Raw genomic sequence first — 19,621 nt, forward strand, 5'->3', positions numbered from 1 at the left:
TCTATTATCGTTTTTTAATTTTCATTCTATTTACAATGACATTCACACAAGAATAATATTCGAATATTCCAGTAAGAGAATAATGAGAGTCTTTTCGCGTTGGATGACTTTCATGGGTAAGTTAAACATCATGGTCTCTCCTTTCACACACTCAAGCTATCCCATTAGTGTGTATGTGAGAAAACAGGAAATTGAAATATTTTTATAGAGAAGGGAATTTGAAGGTGGAATATATATCTATGATCTTCTTGTAAATTGATGGCGTATATCACGTGGTTTGAACTCCTTTCTGTATAATTGAAACTTGGTATATATGGGTTATGTAAGTTGACCATGATAATGAGTTTGAGTCCCTTTCTCGTATCGAAAAAACAATAACAATTGAGATCTGACTAGTCATGCACATGAATTTTTATTTAAATCTTTCTATATTGAAAAGCATTGAGTAATGGCATTCTTGTGAATTTCTCTGGAGCTATCACTATTTGTCTGAGAAATTATTGTGTGCCCCTTTGAGGCCTTTTCGGGAAGAACACTATTTGCCTCTTTACCTGTAAGGAGATACTCCTTTTTCATGCGAATCACAATTTGACACATATGCAAAAATAATTCATCAAAAACACAAAAAGAAAAAGTTTGCACACATGTCACACTGCTATTGACATGAATGTAAAAATTCCTACTTACATGGTAAGAAGGGAAGAACTGTCCTTTCGAGAAATATAGTAGAGGGAATATCCAAGCCAGAGACGGCTTTCTTTCTACTATATGCCAAGGAATGTAAAAGACTGAACCATGGAAGCTTTATAGTTGTCTTTGACAAAAGCAAACACCTTACTTTAATTCTTCTATAAAATAACACAAGTTGAAATTATTTGCTAACCTTAGATATTTCATAACTTTATGTTTAGGCACATGATGATGCACATAATTGAGATTAATTCCTGATAAATCTTTCTCCACAATCACTAACATATAGAACCCATTCTAATAGAAAAATAATGCAAAGGTGAGTTAATTCAGTTGAGTAGAGAGCCAAACCCCTTACACCCCTTTACACCCAAGTTCCTATTTCCTTCGGAATTTAGACTATATCACTTTGGATTTTTATTTTTATTTTTAAAATTAACGCCATGAAAATTAGAGCCTAAAAATACCTTCCTATTGTTGGTAGGTGGTCAAGTTCATTAGCTGAGAATCTTTTCAATAATAAATTGAATGGGGAGGCATGGTCAAAAGTCATAGGAGTTGATCAAACTTATAAGTTAATTGCTATGACCAAAGAAATAACAGTCAAGTCCTTCATCGTGCATGCTCCATCAACTTCTTCTAGTCCACCCTGTGCAAGAAGAGTGAGAGAGACCATGACAATGCATTCGGACGCGTCTTGACTTGGCACTAATTTTGATTAATTTCTTTAAATTAATGTTAGTCTAGAAGGTTTAACTAAAACCAACTTTTTTTTGTTAAAATGCACAAGTAAGCTAGATTCATAAATTAATAAAGCCATTTGCAAACTACGATGAAGGAACACAATACCATGAGTAGGACTGTTTAGGCGTGGCTTGTGTATGCACGGTGCAAGCCCAATGCACGGGCATGTCGAGAATGACACTCTTAAAACCGGTGATGTGCATGAAAGCTAAATTCACTTTTCTTGAAGCCCCCAATGGACAAGAAATGCCTTAAAGTTCAGTGAAAGCTCTGGTTTTGTTTATTTCCCTAAATTAAGTATGCTTAGCAACTAATTTAAACAAATTAATTGAGTGTTGCAGAAATCTGGAGGGCCACTTGGGGGAGGCGGCTCTCTCAGCAACCTTAGAAAGAAGAAGACGCTAAAATTACAGCCTGACCATACACTATTTAAAAAAAGGTACTTCAAATAATCCAAAAGGAGCGGCTGCCCAGTGCCTTCACAAGCTCAAAAATAATTGAACAAGGAAATAAAGTGCTTGGATAAAAATAAATTAGCATTAGAAACTAGGTCTATGCTAAGCTAGCACCAAATCTCAGCTGCAGCTGCCATTGCTAGTCCCCAAGTCTGGAACTGGTAGGCCACTTTTAGTCCCTGGACTATTAATCCTCCATCCATCATGGCCTTTATTCTCCACCATCCCTAATTGTCCAAACCCAGCTGGGTTCCCACAGAAACTGTAATTACCATAATTTGCCAACTCTGCTGGATGCCAATATGCCCCTGGAGTCTGTAGAAACGGCGGGAGCTGACATGGATGGCAATGCACACTTGGTGCAGGCACAGCTGCAGCAGGAAGAGTAAATGGCAGGGTTGATGGTAGACTCATAGGGTAAGATTCTGGTCTCCAATGGAAATTGAACTCTGGAGAAGGAACTGAGATTCTTGGCAAAGGAGAGGTAACTTCAGCTAGTGAAGGATAGGATATGTCCCGGAACTGGTTTTGTGCTTGAACTTCTAAGGTGGGATAAAGAGATTGGACTGTATTATCAGCAGGATCAGGAACACTGGTTACTGATTCAGAAGAAGAACCAATCTCCTTAAAATCATGAACTCCAATGTTGCTTTTGTTCTTCTTCTTCCTAATCACTTTGGAAGAAAAATTCAAGACCCCGTTAGGCTTGCCATCACAAGTCCGAACCTGATAGCTCAGAAACCTGACTGCCTCATTGACCTCATCAAGCAAATCCGTGAAGGGCACCCGGACTTTTCCCAGACTTTTCTTGCCAAAAAGGATGCCTTCACAGCGCATGTCGAATTTGACGTAAAGATGATCCAACTTGTCAACCAGAGACATGTCTTTGATGTCGAAGTGCACCGTGTGGTTCCATTCTGGGTTGCCGTCGCCGTCTCTGTCAACCGGTGTTTTCTGCCGCTGCAGATGTTGTTGCTGCTCATCTTTCTTCATTTCGTCGTTGAAGATGGAGACCACGGCGTAGACCGACAGCTTCTGGAAGAAGTTGAAGGCTTTGAGATCCTTACAGGAGATGAGCTTCAGTTCTATAGAGCTGCAATCTGTCAGGTTCTTGATTTTCTCATCTGTGGCCATCCTGAAAGCATAAGACAGAGGAAAGAGAGAGCTCTGTTTTGGGTTTATAGCCACCATCAATAATAACTTGTACGGAGCCAGAGCATTTGGAAGATGGGAACAAATCGCACAAATAATTCAGAAACGTAACCTCCAAAAATGGGACAGGCGGCATAGAGAAATTAGGTGCGAGTTTGCATCATTGACCATTTACCGTTGATTATACGATAACGACCACCAGCTTTGTATGTGAACCGAAAGCTTTTAGTGACACTAGTCTCTCGACTCTTTGCCCATTTCGACAACAAGAACACAAAGCTTTTAGTGACACTAGTTACAAAGCTTTTACCGTTGATTCGTAATGTCCATGAAGAGAAAAAATGGTAAGGGTTGTTTACGGTCGTGTCCAATATTGACAAACAGAGGAACGACCAACAACCATGATATGAAGCTCCTAAAACAAGGTCACTTGCTAATGTCATTAGTCGTACGTCAAGATTTTACAATGTATGGTCACACAGTCATAATAAAACATCTGACTTTCAACCTTCCAAGTACCAATCAATCCCATGAACATTGGACAAGAAATCTTATAAATAGAAGGAATCTTCCCTTCCAAATATACGAGAAACAGCAGAGAATCCATTCCATTAAATTAATCTCAGTGCAAGAAACCATTCATTGATTGTTTGTAAAGCTTTGTGGCCAGAACTCCAAAATAATATTTGTCTTTACAGATTGAAATGCTTAGATGACTGTTTCATGATCCCATGAGTAAACAAATTAATCAGATTATTACTATTATTGAAGAAATTATAACTAACAAAACTTGAAACTACAATAATCACAAAGCATAGGAATCTGAAGTCAACCTCAGCGGGTTTTGTTCTTTTTGTGGCCTTGAACTTGTACTGCTGCACAAATCTTCTTCCAACAGCGGATGGATATGAGCGTCGGTATTACAACCCAGGAGGCATTAGCAGCAATGTAGTATGCATAGTAGTAGAATGAACTTGCAGCAAAGTTGTCACCTTCCAAGTAGGATGTTATGAAATATACTGCAGTTCCATAGAGCTGCCCCAACGAAATGGCAAACTGAAGTATGTAGCTATATGACTTGCCTTTAGCTATTGCATATCTGTCAAATCATCATAAAGATCATATTTAGCACTGCAAAGGACAAGAGGACTGCACATACGGTCTGGACTCTGGTGAACCAGAGATTGGAATTTGAAAATCAAAACTTTACATTATGAATGAAAGCATAAACTTCATGATAACAAAATTCAAAGCCTTACACTGCAAGAAGGCAAGCTGGACCTTCTAAAACTGCAGTTAGTCCTTCAACAGCAACAACGCCTGCATCCCGAGCTGCATATCTTGAATCACCTTTGCTGTACTCTTTCCCTGCCAATTTTCATCTATGAGTATAATAACTATATACAACCCACCCAATTTGCAACAAATGCTAATTGTATAGAGATGGAGGGAAAATGAGAAACAGAACTTACAAACTTCAGAAAGGTAACAAGCAGTCTTATCCTTGTAAAACTCGGGCGAGAAGGCAAAATAGCCTTCAAGTATAATGTGGGTGAGGCCCGTGAAGGCCCACCAACACATTAGCCATCTATCAATTTTTGATTTTTTTGGAGGCCGCCCTGTTATATACATAGCAGGAAGTACAAAATAAAACATTAGATTGATTTGAACAAAAACAAAACATCTGTAGCTACAGAGCATTAGATTGTCAATAACAAATAAGAGTGGGTTTGTTTGGCAGGCAAGGGATTTAAAAAATGAACCCATGAATCCAATATGTGATTAGCAATGATATTGGGTCTTTCTAATGAGAGAATTGTCAAGTTTTAACAATCAGCAATTACCACATTCAAAAACCAAGATGATGAATTCGCAGGCAGACACAAAAGTTGTATAAAGTTAGAAACTTTTTGGATCTCAGACTCTCTAGAGTCTCATCTGATGCTCTGCCTATGAGTCTATCTATGACCCACTTCAAGCATCAATTGCTACAGTGAACTAAGAAATTCACAGAAGTAACTTGAAAAAATTGGATCTGATAAGAAAAGAAGTGAAGAGAGTACCGGAGAAGAGCCAGGTAAGCAAAACGACGAGGAGGGAAGAGAGGCCATAGACCCCAACAATGGTGGACTGTGAGAGAAACCCAGGTACGAATCCGGATAGCTTTAGATCCCTGGGTACGTATGGATGATTCTCATAAATCCCAGAGCCAGAGCCCTCCATTTTCGCTCGCTCGCTCGCTCGCTCGTACACTCTGAAACAAATCAATTCAAAAAGTCCAAAAAAGGGCTATGGCTGCCAGTCTGCCACCCACCTCCTCCCTTTCTTTACGTTTGAAACTTCTTTTGGATTGGATCTCAGATATTGTAATGGGCCATTTGGAATAAGCCCATTATCACTCTCTATCTAAGTGGGAAATTGAACTCCAATATATTATCTTGATCAACTGATCTAACCCATATCTGCAATAACGATTTAATTTAGTGATATTTAGTCTTCACTTTTTTCTGTCCAAGTTAACATGGTTGATCTTAGGACGAACTAGGATGAGTTCTGTTTCACTCCCATTTTGCAAACATTCCCATTTTCATTGATTCAATTACCAAACTATCAAGAGTGTGAAAATTGTGAGAGAAAAAACTAGTTTTCGCCTGAAAACACATGGATACATGTTACATGATGTGTATTATTCAACCATAGAATAATGCAAAGGGTTATCCAAAACAGATTACGATATAATACAACATTAAGAAGCTTATTTTGTGGTTTCCAGAGTTGGGGTTATATTTAATACTTAACCCTTCCTCCTAATTCCCAACTCAGAGGCAGACCTTGAGTCAAGAACATCAGAGAAGCGAGCAGCTCCGGTTGCAATGTAGTTATTGTTCATAATGGCAGTGCCCATGCCCCCGGCTGCCTGCTCGAAAACATAAATTGCCGATCTTGTTTCTCCCACGAGCACTCTGCCTTTCTCCGACAGCTTCAACTTCTCTAGATCTTCCTTTCTTTTTCTTAGCGTATTAGATTCTGGGACGACCCCTTGGCTGGCCTGAAAAGCACACACACAGGTACTCATTATGCCATAACGCCTTTGCTTTTAGGGCCAAAACAGTTGAAGCTTAAATATTTTGTCATGCAGTTGAAGCTTGTTTATTGCAATTCAAACAGATTTTGATGCCTTTGGGAGTGAAGTAATGCTATTTAGAGTGAAACTTTTTCCTTTAAATGTGAACAAAATGTTGCAATTGATAGAGCTGCGTACTCAATCATTGGAACTAATCATAGAATTACCTAAGAGAGAGAGAGAGAGAGAGAGAGAGAGAGAGAGAGAGAGAGATGAACCTGGGTGTGATCAATGTCTCCATCTGAAACTACAGGAATTTTTATAGCACACGCAGGTAATATGCAAATTGGTTGGCCTTCAAAGATAGCATCCTGCAAAGTGATCATTCCTTCCTTTCAGACACGCTACTAAAAAAAAAGGCAATAAAAAACACAAACCACACATACAGAGTTTGTATTTTTTTTTTTTGGCTTACATTGAGGAGAAGAGCAGTTTGAAAAGCATAAGGCTGGCCAAAAGTCACCAAAGCATATGGTAATTGATCTTCAACTCTGCGATCGAAAAAAAAGAAAAAAGAAAAACACGAAATTAATCAATAGAAAATATGATGATATATTAAATGTATGTAATAAGAGGTTGTTTAATTACCTCGAGAGCTGGATTTGACGAACAGTTCCACAATAAGAGAAGAAGGAGTTCAACTCTGCAAGAGTTGTTCTTGGAGAAAGGTTGAGAACCTGAACAGTCATCGAATCCCCTGCTCCCATTATTATTATTAAAATGTTCACACTTCTGATTCATTGCGTTAAGTGACTGGCTGCTATTGCTATACAAACCCAATGCCTACTATTTCATGAGCATCCAATCCAAACTTGATCAGGAATTTTGAAAAATCATACAGCTTGGGAATAAAGTAAGGGAGAATCGGAAAAAGGGGTCCAAAAATATCTATCTGGGGATTAAATTTAATCATTAATGGGAGTGGGATTGACAACAAATATATTATTCGTTTTTTTTTTCACAAGGGAGATGAATTTCTCACATACACACTATGATGTCGTGGGGATTCGAACATGAGACCATTAGTCTGCAAGTCAAGCTTAATATCCTTTTTTTATTATTAGTTTAAACAAAAAATTATTTTATATACAAACGATATTAAGTGAGGAAGAATTGAATTTAGAATCTCAAATACAAAGGTAAATGCTAATAACCCCTTAGTTACAAGCCCTTTGCAATATGATAAGGGTAAAACAGGGAAATGCAAATGAACATTTTGCTTCTTGTTGTGGTCTCTAATTAAGGTCTTGCGTGAGCTTGAGATCAAATAGAAAAAGATATTTCGGAGGCAAATATTCTTGGACGCACGTCGGAAATTGCAAATGCGTCGCAGTCATGGAATTGCTTTTGACTATTTGTTTTTTTCTCTCTGTTTTCTGGCCTTGAGCCACATGCCTTATTCCTTTCTTTCGCTTTCCTTGTCGCTTTACATTTTTGTAATTCCCCTTTCACATCATCCAAAGTTTCATATTAGTCGATAACTTTATTAAAGATATAAGCACCATTAAGGTAAATTAGATTCCACTTATCCAAAATTAGTATTCATCAAGCTATTCCCAAACCCCACACACGTGCAAAAAATTTCGGGCAATTTACAAAATAGACACCTAATATATCCTCATTATCGTACTCTCTTATTGTATTATCTATGAAATTTGAAATCATCACTCTTACCATGCAAAATAAATACATTAATTTTCATTGACTTATAATATTTCTAGTAATTTCAAACATCAAAGTGGTATATTGTCTAGTTGTTTTCAATACATAGTATCTTGTGTTTTTCATTTGGGAGCTGATTTTTCCATTTTTTTGTTCACTTACGAGACCTTTGTTGGAAATTATTTTCCCACTCATCTTTTACCCACTTACTCTTCATTGTATGTTATGATAAAAAATATTTAAAAACAGAAGGGAGTATAAGTGGACAAAAGAGAAAAAGGAAAATCAGCATCCTTTCGTTTTTGTAATTAATTTAATTTTGTGGTAAAATTCAAAGGTTAGTCCTTTTAGTTATTCAATCCAAATGGACCTTTAATATTGGTATGAATGTTCATAAAGGTTAGTTCTTTCAGCTGGCAAATGGCTCAACTGGGTTCTTGTTGTACCACCCTAGAGCCTAGAGCCTAGCATTTTTGTTTTCATGGTCAAGAGTTCAACCATTTCTCATTGGAAACCGGCTCCAAAACATAATGAAAAGAAAAAGGTCACATTATTGACTCCCCGAAAACAAAAGGTCACATGACCCAAAAAAAGACCAAGAAACATTGATAGCTTTAGGGAAAGTGGTTGCCGGCTTGCCGCTGCAATTTATAGGCTCAAAATGGATCCATTGGGGCAGCCTTTTTCTCTTTTAATATGTGAAATCAAATCATGGCATTAAAGAAAAAAGATAAAGACAAAAACAAAGCAAAAACTAAAGGGTAGTGAGGGGCCAAAATTTCAATGCATGGGGAGGCAGGCCAGCCAGGTCCCAACTAAAACACTTTAATTAGCGATTTAATTGCAAATTAAATTTAATAAAACTTGGGGTTGTTTGTTTGTTTCAGGTTAGTTGGTGCCTGCCTCGTGGCAAAGCAGCAAAACAAAGCCAAAGCAAAATCCTCCTAAACTAAAGCTCATCTCTCTCTCACCTATCAGCAGTCAGCTACAGCCTACAGCAAGAGAAAGCTCCGGCGAAGACCACGTTCCCCTTTGTTTCTCTCCTCCTCTTGTCCTCAGTCTAAGTGATAATATCAAAAAAAGAAACAAAATTTAATGTAAAAGGGTGCAAAAAATAAATACAAATATTTATATATTCGGAAAAATCGGCGATCCGAGTCGTTGGGAGGGAAATCGCCACGGGAGCAGAGCATTGTCCCTCCCGGACTTGTAATCACTACCCGCCTCTTCAAAGACATCTTGGGTTTGGAGACACCGGAATTCCGAGGCCCGTCCCCCGATCCGTTCCAGTTTCGAAGAGAGCTTTAATGGCGTTTCAAATGCATTAAAGGGAAAATATATGAACGCCTTCAAAAACTGAACCCGAACCCTTCGTTCCCACTTTTACGTGACAGAGCTCCGGATTCGGTTCTCTTCTCCCCATTTCAACAAAACCCAGAAAAAGAAAAACACACAAGATTAAAAGGTGCGTTAAATATTTGATTTTTTATTCGCCTCCTTCTTAAATTGGTTGGTATGAATTTGAGAATTTATTTGATTTATCTCTGCCATCATGTCATGTCTTCATTTTATAGATTGTAAATGTTGAGCTGAGTGTTCTTGATAAAGATTTGATTTTTTATTCACCTCCTTCTTAAATTGGTATGAATTTGAGAATTTATTTGATTTATCTCTGCCATCATGTCATGTCTTCATTTTATAGATTGTAAATGCTGAGCTGAGTGTTCTTGATCCTGGTTGATGCCACCAGCATTGTCTTTACCGAGTTGGGACGTCGTTGAGGGTTGGGGTTGTGTGCGTTGCAGATCGTGCAGATGGTGGTGGCTCAGAATCAAATGTGTTGAGCTTCAGGAATTGTAGGGGGGGGCATGAGAAAAAACGACATGGTCAGAACGCAGGAAAGAATGTACACAACTGCTCTGCCTCCTCAGCATTCTGACTCCGACCGTCGAATTATCGACACCCCTGGCCCATCCCTGCATCTCTATCAAGTTTGGAAAGGAAACAATGTAGGTGATTGACGTCAATTGCTACTTACATTACATGTAAAAACAACAGAGAATGAATGCAAATCTGTATATTTATCAGTTGATTATGTTAAATGTCATATGTTGTAGATTGGGCTTTCTTTGGATTGAATTTTGTGTATATGGTTTTAGAATCCCACATGGTAGAATTTTTAAAAAAGGTGTGTGTCTCATGGCCTTACAATGAACTCAGTTTTGCTTGATGTTTTGCAGAGATTTTGCTTCAATGGCAGAATTATATTGGGTCCAGATTCGAGGTCATTATTGCTTACCGTGTCCCTAATCGTTGTTCCAGTGATCCTGTTCTGCGCTTTTGTTTCCCAAAGACTAGTTGAGCAATTCCCACGCCATATTGGCAATCTTATTGTGGTTCTCTGTCCCCTGTTTGCAGTATATGTGAGTTCTTCCTCTTTAGATGACTGGTTTTTCAATTTCCCTTTAACTCTCCTACCAGGTGAAAATTGCCAAAATTATATGTAATCACATTACGCTAAGGGGAAAAACTGAGAGAAGGAGAAGAAACTTCTACTGATATCCTAAGAACATGAAATTCTCTGTATCACTCTGCCAAGTAATTGCATAAGTTAACTATTATTTTAATGTTCAGAAACCAGAATGTCGCAATATAAGGTTTGAAACTCAGATGGAGCATAAGGACTTAAGAATTTTATTTCTGCTATAAGGCAGAGAGAGACAAATGGTAGTTTTATTGGTTTGTAGCCCCAACATGGGATTTTCTGAAATGATAATATGTTGGACACATGTTGTTGATGTTTGCAGCACTGAACTTCTGTATACATTTGATAACTGAAGGTTTTTGGCTTATTGACTAGTGCAGGTTGTTATTCTTCTCTTGATTACATCTGCAAGAGATCCTGGCATTATTCCTCGTAGCCTGCATCCTCCAGAACCAGAAGATGACGGCTATGTCTCTAGTATCTCTTCTGATTGGCCAGGAAGTCAGAATGGACCTCCCGGTGTACCACCCACAAAAGATACTATGGTTAATGGCGTGATAGTCAAGATCAAATATTGTCAAACATGCATGCTATATCGTCCACCCAGATGCTCTCATTGCTCTATATGCAACAACTGTGTTGAGCGTTTTGATCACCATTGCCCGTGGGTGGGGCAATGTATTGGGAAAGTATGCTTCATATCATTAAACTCGCATTTTAGCTTGAATTTACGTAGTTTTTTCATATTTCTTTTGTAATATGGTGTAAGGTACAACCTTATAGAAGAAGAAGCTCTCACAGAAATTTAATACATATATTTACATATTAAAATTTGAATTGTGATACATTAATCCACAAGAATGATGACAATGTTATCTCATTGCGCTATTATTCTATCAGACAAACTCTTAGTTCTGACATGTTGAGTTGAGTGTCTGTGTATCACTTCCTACTTGCACGCTGCATGCATCTAGGATTGTGGATTTTCAACCCTCACTTCATCCCTACCTTAAGTTATTGCCCAGCATATGTGCATAATCCTGCATCACAATCTAGAGTTCTCTCCTTGTTTAAGTTGAAGGGGATAAGTTATATTAATTATAATCTTTTCATAATCTTTACACAGTTGAAGTTATTTTTCACAGAGGAATTACAGATTCTTTTTCATGTTTGTGTCCTCCACGACCATGCTGTGCCTCTATGTCTTTGCCTTCTGCTGGGTAAACATAATGAAGATAATGGATGCTTACCATTGCAATCTCTGGAGAGCTTTATCAAGGTCACCTGTTTCAGGATTTCTAATTCTCTATACATTTGGGGCTGCTTGGTTTGTTGGAGGTCTCACTGGATTTCATCTCTATTTAATTTTCACCAATCAGGTTCCTTGCTCTTTACCTTTTGTTGCTTCTTGGTGTTCGCTCTCTATTTATCTCTCTTAGAGTTAAATTTCATCTTGTGTGCAGACAACCTATGAGAATTTTCGGTATCGGTACAATGTGAAGATGAACCCGTACAGTCGTGGGTGTTTTCGCAATGTTGGGGAAGTCTTCTTCTCTAAAATTCCGAGATCTAAACATAACTTCAGGGAAATGGTAAAGGGTGATTCGTCTTCTGTCTATGCCACTTCAATGTCATTACGCCATCCCATGAGCCCAGAGATGCCCAAAACAAGTTCTGACATAGAGATGGGAAAACGACAAGCTGTTGCGGCTGAAGATCTGGAGGATATACAGAGTCAGATTGATAGTGTTGGTGGATTGGAGAGGTGTGGAACCCAGCCAAGACATACAAACTGGGATCACAAAACCAACTGGGAGAGCTCACCTGATATACAAATGTTGGCTGCTGAGTTTGGAATGGAGCATGGTTCAACAGGTAGACAGAAAATTGAAGGGGCTAATGACCTTAAGACCTAAATTGTTGGTGAGCAATTGTATGTTCTGATCTTACAGCCATGATGATAGCTGCTAACCTGGATAATTGAAATTGGTTATTGACATAGTGCTGAACTCCCCCACTGGCAAGATGTTGTCACACTCCCGTTCTTTGTGGATACTTGGGGCCAAGTGTAGTGCTAAAAAGCCCTCAGCAAACCAAGGTCCGCGTCTGATTTAGTCCTTATTCTTGATCGAATCACGGAAGAGCCTGCTCATTGCTTGAAGAGTTCGGTGGTTGCTTTGATTCATATGAGCATTTGAGATCAATGGACGTGTATGTGAGTTGTTTTACCTTTTAAGTTGAAAAAATTGAACAGACAACTAATTTTTCGTCCAGAAATTAGACTTGTATAAACAATGTCCTATGAAAACTTGTGTAATATAGACAGTTTATCTCTTAACGCACCGAGACCCTAAGGACTCTATGGAGGGGAGAGGTATTAGAAGAACAAAATTTTAAACTAGTTTAAAATAGCTAAAAAGGCCACAAGAGGCAAGCTGAAGATGAATGCTGATGGGGCCTTTTCCCCTTGTTTGTTCTGCTGAAAATGCAAAAAGGTTTGCTGCTAGAGAGGGAGTTACGTGGGTGCTGGAGATGGCTTTTTGCAACCCGCATTCGAAGGCCACTGATACCCTACAACTCCAAGTGATCCATGCAATTAATAGTGATAGAGTATTTTATGTCCCAAGTTTTCCACACGTTCATAATGAAGGCAAGGTTTGTTATGCTTTGTGCACTGCCGCCTCTTCTGTTTTTTGCAATCTATGAGAAGATTTCTGTAATTAAATTCCAACTTGTTAATGAAATACGTTTCCCCCAAAAAGAAAACTAAAAAGGAGGCCCCAACTTTATGAATCAACCAAACTTAGAGGCCCATGAGTTCAACTTAAACTCAGGTGTGAGGTTTTTTTTTTAAATGTTCCTTCCTCTATCTCTACTAATTCATTCTTGGTCTTGCTAACCACTTTCTTTGCATGAACCCTTATGCTTTCTTGTTCTTGATCTTCATTAAAAGCTCATTGCCTTGGTAGGTGGGTTGAACCCTATAAAACAACCCAACTACCAAGCAATGAGCTTTGAATGAAGTTCAAGAATAAAAATAAAGGGGTCCTACAAAGAAACTAGTGGCGAGCAAGCAAATCTGGATTAAAAGCTCATTGTCTTGGTAGGTAACAACCCAACTACCAAAGCAATGAGCTTTGAATGAAGTTCAAGAATAAAAATAAAGGGATCCTGCAAAGAAACTGGTGGTGAGAAAGCAAATCTGGATTGAAAGCAACACAGTGATGCCATGTGTGATTAAGTTGTAGACACCAATGCCACTAATGAAGGTGAACCACAACAAGATGATCGGAGCAAAGGCGAAGCCCACTTTATCAGTCCCAAATTGTTGAACATCAAACAGAATCACCAAGATTTGGCATGTGATAACGGGGGCTTCAGCTTTGTTCTTGTTATTGTTTGAGCAAATTTCCGCATGGGGAATATTCGCACATAGATTCTTTGACCCTCAAACGTCCTTCTCTTTCTTCTCCATTGGTTCTTGTAAAACAAATCTAGATCAACGGATCACACCCGGGAGTGTTAGCCAAATGCCCTTTGATGCCTAAGTTAGTTTGATTGGATCTTGAGAAAGATACGACAATAGCTAAAGTGGACGGAGTTTTCTCTCACGGAAGAGCCGGGTGGCCGGAGCCGTGTGGGAGAGAGGAGAGAGAGAGAGAGAGAGAGAGAGAGAGAGAGAGAGAGAGAGAGAGAGGAGTTTGTATAGGATTTCAGAGTTGAGTTTAGAATTTGCATAGGGTTTCAAAAATAGAGAAGAATTACCTTTAGTGTCTTGTGTAGCCATGTATTTATAGTGCTCCTTGTATGTTAGGGTTTGGGAGAATAATCCTTATTTGGTTAGGATTATTCATTCTAAAAAAGATGATAGGAATTAATAAGAGAGATTTGCTGGAAATTGGTTCCTTGATTTAGAGAGATATTCACATCTTAAATCAAAGATAATTACCCTAATTAAATAGGATTTAATTAGGGTAATTAGTTGACCTAAGGAATATCCCTTTTCCATATGTCGTCTTCTTATTGGTTGATGAAATATGTGTTCCCACAAATTCCCCCCAGCTTCTACACGGCGCTTGTGAGGCATGGAAGAGATAAAAAATATCTATCAGGCTTTCCAACTGCATCTAGGCTCCCTTCTTGGAGTTGGTTATCTTTTACAAGTTGGGCTCCTAATTGGAGTAAGCTTTTGACTTTTTCTTGGAGTTGGGCTCCCAATTGAAATAGGATTTTTTTTCTCATCGCACAAATGTGTGTGTGTGTGTGTGTGAGAGAGAGAGAGAGAGAGAGTTTGGGTTGTGTCGTGGGTGGGTGAGGTGACTTGGAATCGGGCAGTGAAAACTCAAAGGATTTTTGACTTTTTAGTTTCTTTCAAGGGCATATATGGAAATACAATTTAATATTTTTTTCAAATTAAAAATATTGTTTTGAATGAGAGAGAAGTGCCACATGTCGTTAGGAAGAGGGAGAAGATCCAAAGGAGAAGGTTAAAAAGAAGGTTGCTAGCATTCCCCTTTTACCAAAGACTTGTCCTCTTCTCAGTTTCAAGAGTTTCTCTCCAAGCTTGGCTCCATTAACATTTTCGAATCAGCTTGAGGGGGAGTATTGGAATATGTACAGAGTTATTTCCTTCATTTATTATTATGTTGGCTGAGTGGAGTTAGTTGTCTTGGGCTCTTCATGAGTGTAGCTTGGTACCTGATGTGTGCATTAATTGTTTTCAGTTGGCTGTTGTTTGAGTGCTCTTTATGTACCAGAGAAGCTAATTCTCTGTTTATGATGAATAAGAGTTTCTTCCTTCTTCTACCGTGGATGTAGGCAAACTAAGCTGAACCACGTTAAACACTGTGTTTCTTTTTACTTATTTCCTTTAATTTCTACACATCATGCTCAACTCCAAAACAGAAATTTACTTGGCATGATTCTACTTGGATACGGTGGCGTTCAACAGGGTCTCTATACTGTAATTTGTTTGCAGTGCTGGACTTCTTTATACAATTTCATACTGAAGGCAAAGGTTCATCTTCATCAAGTGGAAAAATTCACACGAAAGTATATACGTATATAAAATCAAATTGCTAGCTAAGTTACAATGGCATGCCTCTGCCTTGTATGAGATGAACACACATATATATTGCTTGTCAATTGGTGTTGGAGCCGCACACAAATTAGTACATTGAGAAGCACATTACACAAACCACTCCTTTTCTCACAAACACTGTCATCTCATATCTCATACGTCATTCCAACTTTGAGAAGCCTAGTCCTTGGGATTGCCATGACTTGTTCCCCTTGCCTGAAGTTTTTCCTCAAGAAATCGTAGGCATAGTTGACAACAAACTTCTTGAACAACGACGAGTTCTGTGTGGCCAACACTTCTGTCTCTCCCAGCAGATAAACTATGCCGTCCTTCATAGCTCCTTGCACAAACTGAATTTCCTCCTCAGCTCCTTTGATGGGTGCAGAGACTATTCTGCTGGATGAGTTCACCGACCTCGCAGCATTGAACGACTGAATGGACCCCGTTGAGACCCGAGGCGGGTTAACTTGTTGTGCTGATTCTTCACCATTGAATGACTCCCCATCTTTCCCTGCCTCCTCTGTTTTCTCTGTTGCTCCTCCATCAAGTACGAAGTGTTCGTGAACTTCGTGGCGGATGAATTCTTTCAAGTTCTCAACCAGTTGGCGCTCGAACTCTTCAGGTTCCTCAACTCTGTCATTGTAACCATACCTTGCTACACAGCGGAACATTCTGTACTCTCTTGGCTCCAACTGTCGAAACAGAAACCTCTCCTCCAATGCAACTTTGCTGAATGGGATAGGCTTGATGGAGACAATCACTATAACGGAGTGGATGGAGGGTATATTGTTGACAAAGTGAGAAAATATAGGGGGAATTCCCTGCACAAGCTCAGAATATAGAAGTCCAATGCCTGGCACCCTATTTATGTTGGGGTTACAGGCCAATTGTTTCATGTATTCTGTGGAAACCTTGTTGTTGAGCTCAAACATGTATTTTTGTTTGTGCACATAATGCCAAATCCCCATGATTGCCATAAGGACAGAAGCAAAGGCCAGAGGAAGGAAACCGCCTTGTGTGAATTTGTACAGCACGGCAGACGAATAAACCACCTCGATGGAGATGAACACCACAAAGAACAGACCAATCAACCATATGCTCGTCTTCCATATCACCAACATAATCAGAGTTAGCAAACATGTTGTGATGACCATAACACTGACCACAGCAATTCCTGCATCACAAACAGGTACATGTCATTTTGGAAATCTACAAATTTGTGCTGTACAAATTCAAAATGCATTGTTTGTGCTTAATTACCATATGCATTGCCAATCTTTCCGGTGGTCTTGAATGCTGCAGTGACTATAACACAAGCAACCATAAGCAGGTAGTTGATCTCAGGTATGTACACCTGACCCTCATACTTGGCAGAGGTATGAACAACCTTAACTCTAGGGAAACAACCCAAACTTAGGGACTGGGAGATGATTGAAAATGCCCCAGATATCATAGCCTGACTGGCAATAATAGCAGCAGCTACAGCGATGACGAAAGTTGGCCAATACAAAGGGTCTGCACATTGCATACCAATGAAGATAGTTATTAACTTAGTAAAATTGTTCAAGCACAGTGGTAAAGTGCAATTACATTGAGAAGTGAAAACTCACCTGGTATTGAGTCATAGAATGTGTCCTCCACCTTCCCTGGGAACTTTCTGAGGAATGCTGCTTGCCCACTATATGCAGTTATTAATGCAGGAAATGTGATGCAAGAGAAACTGATCTGCAACACATTATGGTGCAACTTGTAAGAACCTTTTTTGAGGAGACAACCAAAAACACAAAAAATATGCACAGGGCATTTGCTCTTTACTTACTTGGATAGCTTTGACATTGAAGTGACCCAAATCAGCAAACATGGCCTCAGTCCCTGGTTAATTTAAGCCACTAGTTAAATCCACATTCAAAAGGAGTGAAGGAGATCAGATATGTTAAAACTATATATAACCGCGCACGGTCGCATACCAGTAATGCAGAGGAAAACTCCCCCAAGGGAAACCCATCCTTTTTTTCCATTTCTTTTGAAGAAATCTATGATGTATTTTGGATTGAAAGCACGCAATACACTAACGTCATGTTTGAACAAGTTGTAGAGACCAATGCCGCTGATGAGCAAGAACCACAGCAGAATAATAGGTGCAAAGGTGTAGCCCACTTTATCAGTCCCAAATCGTTGAGCAGCAAAGAGAACGATCAAGATTACTATGGAAATCCCCACAACAGCATCTGTATCAATTCTCAGGCTCAACCAATGTTAGAAAACCGCTAAAATGAATGTCTTCTGATTTGCACATCCAAGTCTCCTCTGTTTTGGTCACAATATTTGGGGCAATACAAAACAAAGCAAAAAAAACAAAAAAAACATGTATATATGTTACCTTTGCCTAAAGACTTAATCCCGCTCACTGCAGAAAGGACTGCACGCAATATGTATATAGAATTTGTGTTAATATTCAACTCTGGCATGAAAATATATATTACTATACAGAATATTTAAATAACAAGTTTTCAAATACACACTATGTGTGACACAAACAACCTTTTAAGTCCACCCACAATGTTCCAACCCAAAAAAAAAAAGTCCACTCACTCACAATGTTGTATTTTTTTTTTCTGTCAGACCCACAATGTAATTTTATGATCTGAATCATTGTCAATTTTTTAGGCCCTTATCAAGATCATCCATAATCGAAATGAGTCCAAATCGAAAATGAAGTATCATCTAATTGCAATCGAATAAATAGATGATGCTTCATTTACAATTTGACTAAAAGGATTATGATGATAGACAAATGACCAATTGACTTCTGATTTTTATAATTATTTGCAGGGATGATCTTTTTGCGAGAATTAAAAAATAGAAGTTTAAATTATGAAATCACATATTGGGGTGTGTTTGAAAATTCATCATTGGAAAAGATACTTTATTAGAACACCATAAGATTATACAGCAGAAAGAATGAAAACATCCAAAACCAAACATGAAAGCGATAATTGTGTGCCTTTTATTTATTTATTTATTTTTGCCAATTGAAGTGTACTAATTACCTGAAATGCATGGAGTAAGAACCCCATCTCCAATGACCATGGAAGTTCCCATAATGGTCACAAGGAAAAGAACGTATTTGGCCATCTTACTATTCTCCAACTTCTTCTTGATGGCTTGGGCTCGTTTTAACTCGTTGGATGGTGTTTCCAGTTTGTAGTTGGATAGCTCCCTATCCTCTGGCTGGTTATTCGGAATTAAGCTCACCTTAGCATACCGACACATCAAGGAATACAGTGCAAACGTCCCCCCTACAAATTAATGTACACTTAATTAGTTTTTCAGGGTAATTAATGACAAATTAATTCATAAAGTTATTGGTTTATTTATAACAAGAAGTACTATGACGAGTCGGCCTCGACACGTCTTAGTATATTATTTGTTGAATTAAACTTGAAAAAAATGAAACACTGTTACGTGAGTTGGGATTAAACTTATGATTATCGATATTACCATCGCCGTTATCGTTGGCCCAGAGGACGATGAAGACATACTTAAGCATGGGCAAGAGAGCTATGGTATAGATGATGAGAGACAATACCCCTAGAATGTCATCGACGTTGTCGATACCATCTGTGAAAGTACTCGAAAACACATAGAGTGGAGACGTCCCTATGTCCCCATACACAATCCCTATGCTCTGAAACGCCAAACTCAACGTTCTTTGCCAACTTACCTGAAACAAAAGTATTATTAGTTACTGCTATTTGTACCATCTTAATAAATATAGAATTTTCTATTCTTTGAAAAAGACTCAGAATGGAAAGCGAGAACGGACCTGTGAGCCATGGCTCCGGGTTGTGGAAACTCTTCCAGCCTCTAAACTGAGAGAGTCCACGCGGCGCAACTTAGCCCATGACGCCTTCCTCTCCTTCAGGTGCTGGTTCGTTAACTCTGCCTCCCCTTCTCTCAGGCTCACCACTTTCTCTGCCATTTCTTCTTCTGGTACTTGTCTTAAAATTCAACACTGCCTCATGTTTTTATAGGCGAAATCAAACACGCATTGGACTCTGAACACTTGACCTGTTAGCTTATTAATTTATTTTTCCATATCCATCTGCAAAAGTATATTCGTGTAGACGTGTCAGTTACTCGTATTGTTTTTAAATGAGCAATAATATTCAGAAATTTGACAGCCTTCCACGGTAGGGGGTTTTTTGTTGGGGTCACAAAGTCGCATG

General features: G+C 38.8%; 5 protein-coding genes across 7 annotated transcripts; 1 reads left to right on the forward strand and 4 right to left on the reverse strand.

Moving 5' to 3' along the window:
• Window positions 1-1,818: 1,818 nt before the first annotated feature.
• Window positions 1,819-3,180, reverse strand: LOC110767559 (uncharacterized). The gene has a single exon (XM_021971136.2). It carries the CDS (start codon window positions 3,078-3,080, stop codon window positions 2,010-2,012), a length of 1,071 nt encoding a protein of 356 aa, XP_021826828.2. The 5' UTR covers window positions 3,081-3,180; the 3' UTR covers window positions 1,819-2,009.
• Window positions 3,181-3,624: 444 nt separating this feature from the next.
• HYD1 (C-8,7 sterol isomerase) lies at window positions 3,625-5,352 on the reverse strand. Its single transcript, XM_021969285.2, has 4 exons — window positions 5,105-5,352; window positions 4,514-4,660; window positions 4,301-4,409; window positions 3,625-4,140 (listed from the first exon to the last, which is right to left on the reverse strand). Exons 1-4 carry the CDS (start codon window positions 5,262-5,264, stop codon window positions 3,876-3,878), a joined length of 681 nt encoding a protein of 226 aa, XP_021824977.1. The 5' UTR covers window positions 5,265-5,352; the 3' UTR covers window positions 3,625-3,875.
• A 314-nt stretch (window positions 5,353-5,666) lies between these two features.
• Window positions 5,667-6,950, reverse strand: LOC110766032 (uncharacterized). The gene is made up of 4 exons (XM_021969286.2): window positions 6,754-6,950; window positions 6,581-6,656; window positions 6,384-6,476; window positions 5,667-6,090 (listed from the first exon to the last, which is right to left on the reverse strand). The coding sequence occupies exons 1-4, from the start codon at window positions 6,870-6,872 to the stop codon at window positions 5,836-5,838; spliced, it is 543 nt and encodes a 180-aa protein (XP_021824978.2). The 5' UTR covers window positions 6,873-6,950; the 3' UTR covers window positions 5,667-5,835.
• A 1,750-nt stretch (window positions 6,951-8,700) lies between these two features.
• On the forward strand, window positions 8,701-12,650 carry LOC110766029 (putative protein S-acyltransferase 6). Of its 2 annotated transcripts, none has more exons than XM_021969283.2 (6): window positions 8,701-9,292; window positions 9,530-9,836; window positions 10,068-10,250; window positions 10,693-11,001; window positions 11,458-11,691; window positions 11,776-12,650. In XM_021969283.2, exons 2-6 carry the CDS (start codon window positions 9,696-9,698, stop codon window positions 12,226-12,228), a joined length of 1,320 nt encoding a protein of 439 aa, XP_021824975.1. In that variant the 5' UTR covers window positions 8,701-9,292; window positions 9,530-9,695; the 3' UTR covers window positions 12,229-12,650. The 2 variants fall into 2 exon arrangements, with proteins under 2 accessions (XP_021824975.1, XP_021824976.1); XM_021969284.2 differs by having other exon boundaries at window positions 8,715-9,292; window positions 9,578-9,836.
• Window positions 12,651-15,257: 2,607 nt separating this feature from the next.
• LOC110766025 (potassium transporter 5-like) lies at window positions 15,258-19,374 on the reverse strand. 2 transcript variants are annotated; one of them, XM_021969279.2, is made up of 9 exons: window positions 19,219-19,374; window positions 18,894-19,116; window positions 18,443-18,691; window positions 17,773-17,811; window positions 17,360-17,620; window positions 17,212-17,264; window positions 17,003-17,117; window positions 16,653-16,907; window positions 15,258-16,566 (listed from the first exon to the last, which is right to left on the reverse strand). In XM_021969279.2, exons 1-9 carry the CDS (start codon window positions 19,372-19,374, stop codon window positions 15,539-15,541), a joined length of 2,379 nt encoding a protein of 792 aa, XP_021824971.2. In that variant the 3' UTR covers window positions 15,258-15,538. The 2 variants fall into 2 exon arrangements, with proteins under 2 accessions (XP_021824971.2, XP_088108033.1); XM_088251907.1 differs by lacking the exon at window positions 19,219-19,374 and having other exon boundaries at window positions 18,982-19,100.
• Between the last annotated feature and the right edge of the window lie 247 nt (window positions 19,375-19,621).

The sequence above is a fragment of the Prunus avium genome, chromosome 1 (genome assembly GCF_965620075.1).
Source record: "Prunus avium chromosome 1, drPruAviu1.hap1.1, whole genome shotgun sequence".
NCBI lineage: Eukaryota > Viridiplantae > Streptophyta > Magnoliopsida > Rosales > Rosaceae > Prunus > Prunus avium.